General features: G+C 33.9%; 2 protein-coding genes across 2 annotated transcripts in view; one reads left to right on the top strand and one right to left on the bottom strand.

Moving 5' to 3' along the window:
• Positions 1–14,462, bottom strand: part of LOC144839541 (uncharacterized) — a 78,144-nt gene that overhangs the window by 34,260 nt on the left and 29,422 nt on the right. The window lies entirely within an intron of this gene.
• Positions 1–14,462, top strand: part of LOC144839518 (uncharacterized) — a 16,906-nt gene extending 2,444 nt beyond the window's left edge. Inside the window, exons 4-23 of the mRNA XM_078694917.1 lie at positions 166–372; positions 999–1,086; positions 1,193–1,344; positions 1,801–1,854; positions 2,692–2,802; positions 3,738–3,848; positions 7,527–7,643; positions 7,839–7,952; positions 8,049–8,195; positions 8,478–8,594; positions 9,070–9,186; positions 9,331–9,439; positions 9,695–9,808; positions 9,957–10,028; positions 10,127–10,198; positions 10,325–10,396; positions 10,501–10,572; positions 11,014–12,026; positions 12,597–12,877; positions 13,407–14,462. Coding sequence (XP_078551043.1) covers positions 166–372; positions 999–1,086; positions 1,193–1,344; positions 1,801–1,854; positions 2,692–2,802; positions 3,738–3,848; positions 7,527–7,643; positions 7,839–7,952; positions 8,049–8,195; positions 8,478–8,594; positions 9,070–9,186; positions 9,331–9,439; positions 9,695–9,808; positions 9,957–10,028; positions 10,127–10,198; positions 10,325–10,396; positions 10,501–10,572; positions 11,014–12,026; positions 12,597–12,877; positions 13,407–13,556 — 3,290 coding nt within the window. The 3' untranslated portion in view covers positions 13,557–14,462. The remainder of the gene's footprint in view (positions 1–165; positions 373–998; positions 1,087–1,192; positions 1,345–1,800; positions 1,855–2,691; positions 2,803–3,737; positions 3,849–7,526; positions 7,644–7,838; positions 7,953–8,048; positions 8,196–8,477; positions 8,595–9,069; positions 9,187–9,330; positions 9,440–9,694; positions 9,809–9,956; positions 10,029–10,126; positions 10,199–10,324; positions 10,397–10,500; positions 10,573–11,013; positions 12,027–12,596; positions 12,878–13,406) is intronic.

Raw genomic sequence — 14,462 nt, 5'->3', positions numbered from 1 at the left:
GGCTCATCTCATAATTAATCGTATTTCATACAACAATGAAATCTGAGTCCTCTTTTTTAGAAACTAAATATAATATAAGATACTTGATACGATATGAATATATTGTGTTGGTTTCATGTGTATTTATTATACCTACCAGTAATTCTCTAAACTCACGTTCCACAGGTACATGTCGGCCAGAATGGGTACTGTATGACTACGCATGCTATCAACGTTTTTCAAATTCAATAGTACTAACGTGGACTGAGGCTATAACAGAATGCGAGCAAATTGGTTCCTATCTCGTGTTCATTAACAACAAGAAAGAAATGGAGTTTATTCATTATATGCTGATAAACTATTGGCTTTCAGAAGAAAGCGAAACATATATAGGTTCGTTTTGCAAGGGTTTTTTATTGAACCTTGTAAATCCAATGTGTCTGCTCAATTTTTGCTTGCTTGTTTACTTACTTCAGTTCTTTCTTTCTTTCTTTCTTTCCTAGGAGCATTACCTAGGCCATTTATTACAGTAGACCATTGGCCCGAATACATCAATATAAATATATTATCAATAAAATAAACTTATGTGTGCGCTAAATAATACTTTCTCTTTTTATAAGCAAAGTAAATGAACTTAGCTTTTTACTTGATATTAATAAAATAACATTTTCAACAGAAGGGAATTTGAAGTAAAAAGATGTAATTATTTTCTTAAATTATTATATAAATGACATTATAATAAAAAATGATTTCAGTGGCCGTATGCATCATTTGAAGAATATTCGACAAAAGCCCCTTACAATGTAAAATTCTCCAATCTAAATGAATACCACAATTTTAAAATGTTTACTGACTAAGTGAAATACGTAATAAAGTGTGATTTATGAAAACCCCTCTATAGTAATAATGGTATTATATATAGGCTACTTATTTGTTTTCTCGAATTTAGTCAACAGCAAAACAAATTTGCCTCGTCATGTTTTGTTATTATTAATTACAGTAACTGTTTTAATTTGTAGGACTGTCGCACAGATTGAGTAGTGATGGTGTTTATACTTGGAGTAACGGAAGCCCTCTAAGCTACTCGGCATGGTATAAGAGCGATGGGTAAACCAACAATATTTAACAATAAACCATTTTGCAATAAATTATAAAATTCATCTAGCAAACATTGAAAATAATACTGTAATTACTGCATTTGTTGGCTTTTCAGAAAAGAAAATGTAGTATCAAACGAACCAAAACCAGGAAATTTGGAACAGTGTACATTAATTACAGTGGAAACATTCCATTCTCTTCAACAATGGAAGGAAGTGGCTTGCGAGTTCCCCACGACATCACAATACATCTGCAAGTATCAACTCGGTAAAGTAACAAGGCCATATACATTGCTGACTCGCTTGTTGTACTCATCTTACAATGTAATGTATGCGCAGTGGTAGTACAGTAGTAGCAGTAGTAGTAGTATAGACATGTGATTTTGATATATATACAGTTTAATTCTCTGTCTGCAATATTAAACTTTATGTGACAAAAATATGATGTGCCCATATATGGACATGATGATGTCATACAGTTTAATGCTTTGTCTACAATATCAATTTTATGTGACAAAAATACATGATGTCATACGGTACCACTACCATTATTTGGGTATCTACCATATTTGGGCACATCACACATTTTTGTCAAACTAGTTTGATCGTGTAGACAGGGCTTAACATTTTATAAACCACCTCACATAATACAAAATAAATGTAATTGTCTTTAATCCTTTTTACTGTAATATGGTGATCATTTCAAGCAATGTTATTTTCACAGAGAACGCCATATGGAGTAACTCAACAGTAAATATGCATGAGAATTCATTTCAAGGTGATGTAATTTTATATTTGTTTGTTCAGATTGTAATTACCAACATGGTTGAAACTTAATCTATATCAATGAATAATTATTGAGGTTGTTATTTAAATAATCTATATTAAAAGGGTATTATTAAATACAATTATGTCTTTAGATGTTTTACAGGATACCGTATATCTTCACATACAGTAAAACATACGAATGTTGCATTCATAGGCATCTTTACCATAAAAATTATAACTTTTTAAATTAAATATTGCTTAATTTGAATGATTTTTTTATCTCTGTTTTTTACATTTTAATGTTTTTCCTCATGTAAATTAAAACTCAATTCAGCATTTTTTGCCGCTTTGTTTTAATATTGTTTGAATTTGAATAAATACCAGTACAAAAGGACGAGATATATCACATGTTATGATACATAAATAGATCACATGGTACATCACAGGATACATCACATGATACATCACATGTTATGATAAATGACGGACAGTTTTTTCCAGAGAGATGTTATTTTATTTTATTTATTTCAATCTTTCGACAATCAGAAACAAAAAAAGTTGAACGGGGCTGTCGAGGTAAAGCAAAGTTTAAAAATTGTCATCAAAAGATGTGCTTAACCAAACCCACGTCAACAAAATATAGTATAAACAAACAAAATTCAATACATAACAAAACATAAAACAAATAAAATACTGTGCAAAAATTACATTACAGATAGATTATAAAATCTTTCTCAAAGCAAAATTAAACCTTTTTCAATACGAGTTTTGCTTGTCAATTTGATTATGTACACATCTATATTTATAAACAAAAGCAGCACATTATTAACAATGATTTTTTTTAAAGAATGCCATAGCAACGACTTCCAGTGTAATAACGAAGAATGCATACATGAAATATTTGTTTGCGATGGAACAGAAGATTGTAAAGATGGAAGTGACGAGATGAATTGCAAAGGTATTATTAAAGTAGCAATTATAATTAACAGCTAGCTTTCAGCCGTGAAAACATCCTTGTATAATTACATTAAATAAGCTGTTTTTAATTTAGTAAATGTATTGATCAGTAATTATGTAACTATAGATGTTTTCCAATTTTAATCATAACACCATGGTGAAGGAATACCAAAATAGGATTACCATTTCATTAGAAATGTGTTGTTGTTCGTTGTTCAGACTCTGTGTAATCATATTAAACGCACTTTTGAGAGACACGATGTATTTTAATTAAACTTTGCCAATGTAAACTTATTTTAACCCACATTTATTCACCTTTTCTATTACTTTCATTATACTATTGAACTTACATACAACAGTACACAATAGTATTATACATTAAAACGCATTATTTGGCTCTATACACCTTTAAAAACTACGCAATGTCTACTGCGAGTATTACTTATTGATTGTCATATCACAACAATAAATTATCTACGATATTAGTACATTCTGTCAGATGTTAATTCCTGTATACTGTACAGGTTTATGATTGATTGAGGTAGATTGTCAGAAATTGTAAAATACTTTTTTAGCTACAAAATAAATAATTCATGATAGGTTTGCAGTTTATTCATTCAATGTTTCATTACATAATTTATAAACATTTTCTACCTTTTTTCATTGTTTTATGTTTTTCTTTAGTATCATAGCATTAATACAAAGTATTTACTTCTTAACATTCTTCTTTTGTTAAGTCCTCTATTTACAATAACCAATTGTATATTAATTAAAATACTTAACTACATACATCAAATGCATTGTTTGTTGTACTACTATTAACCTGCACACCCACATAGTGTACACACATGTAAACATACACATTCATTTATCTATATAATTTTCACAAATTAAACAAATATGATTAGCCGTTTTTCTAATACAAATGTTTTATAGATTCATGTGACCAAGGTGGCTTCTCATGTAAAGATGGCCGATGCATATCTGTATCTTTTGTTTGTGATTTCATTCCACACTGTAGAGATCTGTCAGATGAAATTGATTGCTGTAAGTTTAAATATGTACAAATTGTAGAATCATTAGAAAGTAGTACAGTACGGGGCGCCATATACACATTTAAAATATGTTGTACTTCGGTCATTATGTTGATGTTGGAAGGTTTTCAGAATGTCTTGATTATGCTTGGTTCCAACTAGGACGCGGTGAAAGGACGTAAGAAGCGCAACGCAGGTAACTTGACCAATCACAAGTGATGGATTATTGAACTGTCACTTATCCGTTTTGGTCAACTCGCCTGCTTTGCGCTTACGTCATTGTGGAACCAAGCATATAGTCCAAGAGCATTAGTTCATAAGTATAGGCAGACCCGGAAATTTCTGGTAACAAGCTAATTTTTTCAGGAAAGGTCGAGAACTATGATTGGAACATCATACTAAAAGTCCTGAAAAATCCTCCTTGTGCTCTCCGAGAAATCCAAGATGGCGTCCAAAATGGCTGCCATTTTAAATTGGTCTATAACTTTGTAACCGCTTGTCGTAGAGTATCGATTTTGGTGTCAAATAGTTCACAATATATACATTCCTATTTGCTCTAACAGAAAATTTTGTCAAAAAATGGCCGCTACTACAGTTTCTGGCAGTTTGACCTTTGACCTGGTCTTATCATATCTCGGTAATGGCTTGTCATAGAGAATTAAGATTAGGCCCAAATTGTTCAGAACATGCATATTTTTATTTGGTTTAATGAAATATTTTATCCCAAAATGACCGGAAGTGAGGTTATTGACCTCTTATTGACCTATTCATATCTCTTTACCGTATCTCAAGAAATATTTGTCGTAGAGCATTACTTTTGGTGTCATATTGTTTGGAACATATACATTTCTATTTAGTCTAATACAACAGTTTGCCCTCAAATGCTCGGAAGTAAGTTAATTTATTGAAAACTTAAAAAATCAAAGAGCTACATAGGCAGAGGATATGAATACTGTAGAAAAAATCTAAATCAAAGTTTTAACTCAGGTCTTAAAACATGTTTTGGGCATAGCACATCATCAGGTAAAGTGAATTGTTACAAAAAGAAAATATAAAGTCAATAAATTACAAAGAATAACTGTCAGTGGCTAATCAAAGTTGGTTAAGTAAACAAAAGACAATTGGCAAATACCTATGTACACAGCACATCCGACCATTTATATGCAATTTTGAGTTGCGTGCAAACGCGACTCTATTGCTCACTATGTCGGTCGGTAAACACTAACTGTACTCATATTCATATTTTTTCGTTATTTTGACACTGGATATTAATACTACAAATATAAATGTTTTTAAACATTTTTCAACATTTTTTTACCTTTCAGCAATTTCAGTTGGTTGGTCAGTCGGTAAACACTAACTCACATTCATATTTTTTTGTTATTTTGACACTGGATATTAATACTTGGAGGCAAATATAAATGTTTTTACAAATTTTTTTACATTTTCAGCAATTTCGGTTATTCGGTCAGTTGGTAAACACTAACCCATATTCATATTTTTTCGTTATTTTGACACTGGATATATTATTTAATACTTGGAGGAAATGTTTTTAAAAATGTGAACTTTTTTAAACATTTTCAGCAATTTAAGTTGGTCGGTCAGTAAACATTAACTCAAATTTACGCACGCGACTGCAGCCATGTATATGGCCTTGTTGACTTTGTAAAAATAATGCATTTTGAAACATTCCTTGATTTAAATGTTTGTTGTATGGCTTATTTATGATAAAAAGAGAATATACCCTAGGTATTTCACGTCAAACGCTCTTTACTTGGCATGCATAGACTTTCTTTTCCAGATTCAGATTTGATTTGGTCCTTGCTGAAATCTATGAAAAATAGATTGGAATACCCGGGCAATGATCCCGGTACCTCTCACATGCTAAGTGAGAGCTCTACCATTTGAGCTAGTCCCCCAGTTACATTAACTGTTTAAAGATGAAAAAGTATCGCCATATGCCCTATATATGATTTATTAAATATTGAAAATATGCAAAATAAGGGTCTTTAAATCACTTCAACATTGATCAGCAGCATTCTGTTACAGTCATTCATCATCTGATGTTGCATCTTCAACTTTTTGGTGTTTGTTGCTTCTTTCACATCATTATCATCATGTTCATCTGCATGGGTGTTGTTGCATGTTTGCCCAAAAGTTATGACGTTATGACGTTAGAGAACGTTCAATAGTGCATTCTCTTTTAAAACAAGGAATGACCTGGTTTTATGTTTCAAAATGCATTATTTCTACAAATAAAATGGTCTTTAACATTAAGTTTTTGACAATCCGGAGTATAATATATGCCATGTACATAGTTTTCCCTGCCAATTGAGCATTTCCATGCGAAATGTATATGACCTGAACATTTCATTCTCATACTCACAGTAGTCTATACATTTCCTAAATTACATAAAATTTCTACTTTTCTGAAAAAAAATAATTATCATAATTTCTATAATAAATAATAAAAATAACGACATGATTTCAACAAAAGCACTAATTCGCGTATGTACTGTAATGCGAGTTACAGACGAATAACGCATTTAAAATGTATTCATGACATCTACATATAGGTGACATTTTGTAGCAATAACTTTTCAACCATAACTAGTATGAGAATTTCAATTAACGTGTCCCTTTGTTCTATCGAAGTTAAATAAATAATTATTTTGGTTTTTTCTTGTATAGTTCATACCCTTATTACAGTAAAATTTACCCTCAAGGTTATTGTTGAAAATAACAAAACACTCTTCAACTACCCAATAAAATGTTGCAGAATAACCCATTTTTTTGTTTACTTAACCAACTTTGATTAGCCAATGACAGTTATTCTTTGTAAGTTATTGACTTTATATTTTCTTTTTGTAACTTTACCTGATGATGTGCTATGCCCAAAACATGTTTTAAGGCAGAGATAAAACTTTTAGATTTAGATTTTTTCTACAGTATTCATATCCTCTGCCTATGTAGCTCTTTGATTTTTAAAGTTTTCAATAAATTAACTTACTTTCGAGCATTTGAGGGCAAACTGTTGTATTAGACTAAATAGAAATGTATATGTTCCAAACAATATGACACCAAAAGTAATGCTCTACGACAAATATTTCTTGAGATACGGTAAAGAGATATGAATAGGTCAATAAGAGGTCAATAACCTCACTTCTGGTCATTTTGGGATAAAATATTTCATTAAACCAAATAAAAATATGCATGTTCTGAACAATTTGGGCCTAATCTTAATTCTCTATGACAAGCCATTACCGAGATATGATAAGAGCAGGTCAAAGGTCAAACTGCCAGAAACTGTAGTAGCGGCCATTTTTTGACAAAATTTTCTGTTAGAGCAAATAGGAATGTATATATTGTGAACTATTTGACACCAAAATCGATACTCTACGACAAGCGGTTACAAAGTTATAGACCAATTTAAAATGGCAGCCATTTTGGACGCCATCTTGGATTTCTCGGAGAGCACAAGGAGGATTTTTCAGGACTTTTAGTATGATGTTCCAATCATAGTTCTCGACCTTTCCTGAAAAAATTAGCTTGTTACCAGAAATTTCCGGGTCAAACCCTAATGCTCTTGGACTAATAGCGTAAGTTACACGTCGTATGGTGCATTTTTATGTTACAGTGGTTATAGTTTAGGAAACCTAACTTAAATATTATTTAATTTTATACTCTAAAGATCATCCGAACTGTTCAGTGGACCAGTATACATGCGACAATGGTCAGTGCATAGATATGCACATGCGCTGTGATCTACTTATACAATGTGAAGACTCGTCAGATGAAATTGAATGTGGTGCGTTTCTATTAAAACTTTATTTTTAAAACTTAATTTAATTTTTAATAATCCCCGACATTTTGTCCGAACATGTTCGAAATATACCAATGTTTATAAACATCATTACTACTGTATGAATAGGTCTACTCACTTGTATGCAAAATTTGCATAAATTATGTAAATATATTATTAATAGATTATTCATTTTGTTAGATGTATGTTCATCCGGGTTTCAGTGTTATGATGGTTCCTGTTTACCATCGCGAGCCGTATGTGACGCCACCAACGACTGTCCTGGTGGGATAGTGGAGGACGAAATAAATTGTGGTAATTATACCAAATACCAATATTGTGAATTTAATTTCATATAATCGTTATAAGATAATTTTATTTTGATAATGTTGTATTAAATTATATTTAAAGATTATTGGGGAAACAACACATGTTCAAAGAGTGAGATGACGTGTAAAAATAATGAATGTTCGCCAAAACGCTACAGATGTATCTTTGACCCTGATGAATATCACATACAAAAAGGATGTAGAGACGTATCACATCTCGAAGAGTGTGGTAAGTTATATTTGTAAAGCTCTGTCTACACTATCAAACTGTATGTCACCAAAAAAATGTGTTGTTTCCATATATATAGACACGATGCCGTCATAACACTAGTTAGACACATCACACTTTAGTTTGATAGTGTAGACAGAGCTTAAGAATCCACCCCAGACCTTTCATCAGCAATTTTCATTTATTAACAAAACTATTAGCATTAAAAAAGTAATTAATGTTTTTAGGATTTGTAATAAAAAAAAAGGCACTAAACTTTATTTATTTTTTAACCGTCGACAGAACACTTTGAATGTCCAAAGAACACGGTCAAATGTCCGGCAAGTTACTGCATAGCGGAAAGATTACGTTGCAACAGTGTATGGGAGTGCCCGAATGGCGAGGACGAACAAGACTGTGGTAATGATAGCTATTTTTAAATCACTTAAGATTATTCCATCTAGACTTGCCTCAAGTCTTTAGTCCCTGACTGTTAGCATTGTATTCCTTTATGAGCGTTTTTTTTTTATTTTACTCGGATATGAAACGCTACGTGCGAATACATTTTAAACGAAAAATAATCCGAATCGCCGTCTACATCCAGATTTCATGCCCTTTCGTTTCCCATGAAAAATCGGTTTAGATAAAAATATACAAGCTTAACCCTTTTCTACACTATCAAACTTTATGTGACAACAAAAATGTGATGTGCCTCAATATGGTATTAATATGCAGAAATATGGTAGTAATATGATGTCATCATGTCCATGGGCACATCACATTTTTCTTGTCGCATAAAGATTGAGTGTAGACAGAACTTTAGACACCTTTCACTGTTAATTAAGTATTACTTGTACAAATTGTTTTGAAATTGTACTTATTTACATATATTCAGTTGCATACACCTGTCCTGGTTCATATAAGTGTAGTCATTCAGAAATATGTGTACCACGTGATGATAGATGTAATGGCGTCAAAGACTGTCCTGAAGGCGATGACGAACTATTCTGTGGTAAGCATAGTTCAGTTAAACTTTAACGTTTTTTTCTTTACTCAAACCAATCTCAGATGTTTGTGTTGTCTCTTCCATACCCCAGCTAGACATTAGCTTCATTTAATAACCATAACCTTCTAACGTCTGCGCTTTTTGCTTCAGGAAATGAGTGTCCAAATGGCTGTTCTTGTAGAGGACTGGAAATGGAATGCAGCGGTATTGCCTGGAACCAGACGATGGCATCAAGTATATCAACTTCAACACGATATTTGTAAGTATGTTTCACCAGATAAAATGGATAGGATCTACTAAAATCAGTTTACTGGTTTAAATTTAGCTGAGACGCTGGTTGGTTAGAAGCTTCAGTGCTTCAGTAAATTGCCTTTTTCAAGCTTAGCACTGATAAAATGGCCAGTTAAAAGCGCCTGCAACATACCGGGACCATACTAAAAATACGAATATGCCTGCATGTTTTGTCGATCAAATCAATCCAAATTCGATATATGTATTATTATATTCATTGCAGAAATTTGACAGGTCTCAGAACAATTACACCAGTGACCCGGAGGTCAAATAGAAAAGTGACGCTAAAGGAGGCAGTACTTATCGATATTGAACTATTCGCACTACTTTTAACCGCGTAAGTTCTTCAGAATGGAGATCGGCCTATAGCCACTACCATTTTATACGTTTTATAGATCAAGCTCTTTTGGTTTTTCGATTAAAGGAATCTGATATAAAGATCTATTATATGCACTTCTAATAATTGGTTTTTTTTTTCTTTTTAGGGACTTTTCAAATGATGGCATCGAAGAATTGTTACCTTATACATTTGCGTATCAAGCAAACATGCGAAGCCTGTAAGTAGTTTATCAAATCTTAGATTTTTTACTATTTAGTTTATGACATAATCAATGCTTTTTTTAAAATTTATTTTTTACTTTTCTTGAATTCAAAGGGTGTTGACGAACAACAATATAACACATCTGTCATACGGTGCATTTTATGGATTAAATAGTCTTGAAATCTTGTAAGTATTTGGTCAAAACTTGCAATCTTATTCTCTTTACTTGCATTTTCCTTCTCTCACTTCCTAACATGTAAGTCTGGAAATTACGAAATGCTATGTAACAAACCAGTGGTTTATATTTTTCAGATACATCAATGGTAATGGTTTAATATCCATAGATTCTGGTGTATTTCTTGTTATTTCGGAACTACAGTATTTGTAAGTTAAATATACGGGGCGCCGTTCACGGCATTATAAATTATATTGATAGACCAGTAATATTGTGTACTTTTTTCAAATGACTTAATCTTTCTTAACTGTAGATATATACAAAAGAATGAATTAAAAACGTATGAAGGAGACGTATTTGACGGTTTGGACAAATTACAATCTTTGTAAGTGTTGAAACTATTGTATATTGCTGTATGCCAACAATATGTTGTTCCCTTCAGAAACAAGTTGTAGGATCTGCATTGATCTAGTTAAAGATAGGTAATGTGTTGCTAAAAGTAAAATTAAATTGTTGATACAAAGTTTGCGGTACACCTGAAAAGCAAAATAACTGTTGAGTTTCTCACAAGTATATTGATAGAAACGTCGAGAAACTCAACAGTTCTTTTTAAAAACTAACGTGGTGTACGCCTACCGCAAACGTTAAGCTCTGTCTACACTATCAAACTAGTTTAACAACAAAAATATGGGCACATCACATTTTTTTTCACATAAAGTTTGATAGTGTATACATAGTTTTATACTGTATCACATATTGATTTGGCCATGCAAACCTTCAAACAATTTAAAATTAAATTCTCATTCTTTTTTGTTTTCTTCCATAGAACATCGGACGATTTTCTTTTCTGTTGCATTGTGGGTGATATCGAACACTGTGATCCTGCGGCTGATCAATTCTCCTCTTGTGAAGATCTCATGAAAAACGTAGTTTTACGAGTTCTTATGTGGATACTTGGAATAAGCGCCCTCTTAGGAAACACCATTGTCATCATTTGGCGCCTGTATTCAAAAGACTACCGCAATGTTCAGTCCATCCTTATCACAAATCTGGCCGCTTCTGATTTTCTAATGGGTCTTTACATGATAATAATCGCGGGAGCTGATTTATATTATAGAGGTCGTTACGCGCGGTTTGCAGACGATTGGAAAACAAGTTTTCTTTGTAGTTTCGCCGGTTCATTATCAACATTATCTAGTGAATTCTCCGTTTTTATTTTAGTTGTTATGAGTATTGATCGTGCCATTTCTGTTGCATTTCCTTTTAGTACATACCGGTTAAATCGTAAAAGGTGTATGAATTTACTTGTAGTTTCGTGGCTTATAGCAATCATCATCAGTTTCTTGCCGATGTTTAACATACCGTATTTTGGTGATAATTACTATGGAAGGCCCAGTGTTTGTCTCGCACTACCGCTAACCGGAGACAGACTACCAGGGTGGGAGTACGCCATAGCCATATTCCTAGCGTTCAACCTGTTTGGATTTTTCATCATTGCAATAAGTTATATTTACATTTATATCTGTGTAAAACGAGCAGCAGCATCGGTGAATAAAAGTCAGGCCAGTTCTAACGAGTTGAAGATGGCAACGAAAATGGCAGTGATTGTCTTCACGGACTTCTGCTGCTGGTTCCCAATCATCCTGATGGGTATTGTGGCGCAGACTGGAGCGTGGCAGATCCCTGTGGATATTTACGTCTGGTCGGCAACATTGATTATGCCCATAAACTCCTCCATTAATCCGTATCTTTATACTATTCCGTACATTGGTGAGGCAAGGAGGAGGCGACGCATGAAAAGGCATGGTACATCTATACAGATGAACACTGAATCTAGAAGTAAGTACCTTGATTTTCTTTCGGGTTTGCGACGAAAAGACGCCCTTTCTCGTCACGTGAAGATGATACACTGGGTTTGCCATCACTAGAGTCAGGAGTGAGGATGATTAATCGGTAGACCTCACCTTAAGGCCAACTCAGAGAGCATCGTACGACGAGAGGCCCGACGATCTAAACGTCTTGACTCGTCGGTGCTGTCTGAGTTGAATCCCAACAAGACGAGTCGTCTTTAGATAGCGTCGGGCGTAGTTTTAAGGTCGTCGCGGGAGAACTTCAAACATGTTTAACTTTCTCCCGACGAGACGACTCGTCGGGCCTCGTCGCACAACACTGTCTGAGTTGGCCTTGCAAAGCAAAACCCAGATAATTGTGATACGTGACCAGCTTTTCCAACATGTCTGACGTCAACAAGATCAGAAACTCCATTTACATGATTATAACATGAAGTTCTTCCATGATTGTAACAACTCACCTTTACCAAACAAAACAATATCCTGGAATAATTCAGCACCTCTCAACAATGCTTAAAACAGACGATAAATGATGACGCCATTTTGTTTACAATTACAGGTTTAGATTTAACACCATTGGAGAAGATTAGACTGGATGTTGAAAGGAACCGGATTCTTCCGATGCTAAGCGTTGGAACGTCTCGTCCTTATCAGTTGTCGGCAATTCTAGATAACCACGCCAAGAAAGTAGCGGCAAACGCGGCAAAGCATCAGGTGTTCACGGAAAGAGAAGTTAATCTGATAGAAAACGATTTAACAAAAGCTTTGCTGTTTCTACATCGAAATAAAATGTTGCATGGTGATGTTTCCGAAGATTATATCATCGTATATTCAGAGTCGGTAAGATTAAGATAATATTATCGGGCAATTCTTTCACAATCTTCATTCGGTCTTTGGCACTCTTGCTACTTGTTAAATCAGGTACTCCATCCCAGAGTAAAAACAAATATATTTACAAACACATAGACCCTATAACAGTGGCGTAACGGCTCACTGGCTAAACCCAGGGGCCAAACCCAGGGGCCAAACCCAGGGGCCAAACCCAGGGGCCAAACCCAGGGGCCAAACCCAGGGGCCAAACCCAGGGGCCAAACCCAGGGGCCAAACCCAGGGGCCAAACCCAGGGGCCCGGAGCTTATGGGGCCCCTGAGCAGGGCCAAGAGTAAAAAACACTTTGCATTAAAATATGTCGAAAAAGGCTAAAAATGCCACAGAGACCTCAAGCGTTGGATGGCCACTTAAGGTTCCTAACCAGGGGCCTCAGGCCTCTGCGTTACGCCATTAGGTTGTATTTAATATTATCAACTGCCCAACCAAAGTCGTTTAAAAAGTTATTATTGATTTATTTATTTATTATGTTTTTATCTAGGACGGCAAACGAGCATTTCTAATCGACACCCCAACACTCTCGATTGATTCTACTGAAGACGATACGCTACGTTGTCAGCAAGAATTTGACCAACTCAAGAATCTTATGAACTCTTTACGAGGGTCGAAAAAACATCAAAATGGTTTATAACACGATTAAAACATTTCAAATACTTAATTAATAGTCTAGCTAGTCCGTTATCGGTAAACTTTGGATTGTATTTAAATCGAGATGGACATATTCCTTAAGGTGCTGTATATTAATTAATTTGTTTAATTTCTAAGAACCGTATATTAAGCTCAATTCCTACTAGAAGTATTTTGACAAATCATGACGACGCTTCCGCGAACGTGTGATTGGTGAACTCTACTTCCGCTGCACTTACATGACTACGTACTAGACTAGAAACGCAACAACCATGATTTCACGCAGGCGGGGGCAAACACAATAATATTGGAAGGGCATTTTCTTACGTTGCGTCGATTGCCTACGTTGCGTCACTAGTGGAAACCAAGCTGTACTCTAGACGTGCGTTGCGTCCTTGTGGGATTATGAACGTCGTGTATATTAGTGAAACATTATGTTCTAATCGTTTTCAATTGTAAAATTAATTGTGTGTAAATATTATATTTAATGTTTAACAAACAAGGACGACAATAATTAAAGTTGGATCATCAAGGTCGGTTATTAATTAAGATTAACATAGCTATGTATGATTAGTAAGGTTAGAATATTCATAACATTTGTCTGTAATTATTAGCAATGTAATTGTTTATGTGTAATGTTGTTTAGTGCATCTAATGCATAGGTATAGTGTTTAATCAGGAATGTATCGCAATTTATATCAGGCTACTCTACATCATATCAGAGATGAACAAAATAAATATATAATGTTTAATGCTTTGCGTATGGTGACCTTTTTTCAACACAATGCAATCAACTGCAGGGGCGGACGCATGGTGTTTTCATACTACTTTTTTTTTCTGTCACTAAATTAAAATTTAGATCCCATTTAATCATAATAATAACCATCAACGTCAGCATATATTATATCTT

The sequence above is a fragment of the Antedon bifida genome, chromosome 4 (genome assembly GCF_963402885.1).
Source record: "Antedon bifida chromosome 4, ecAntBifi1.1, whole genome shotgun sequence".
NCBI classification, from domain to species: Eukaryota; Metazoa; Echinodermata; class Crinoidea; order Comatulida; family Antedonidae; genus Antedon; species Antedon bifida.
The sequence above is the reverse complement of the archived record's forward strand: the minus strand, read 5'-3'. Positions and strand labels throughout refer to the sequence as shown.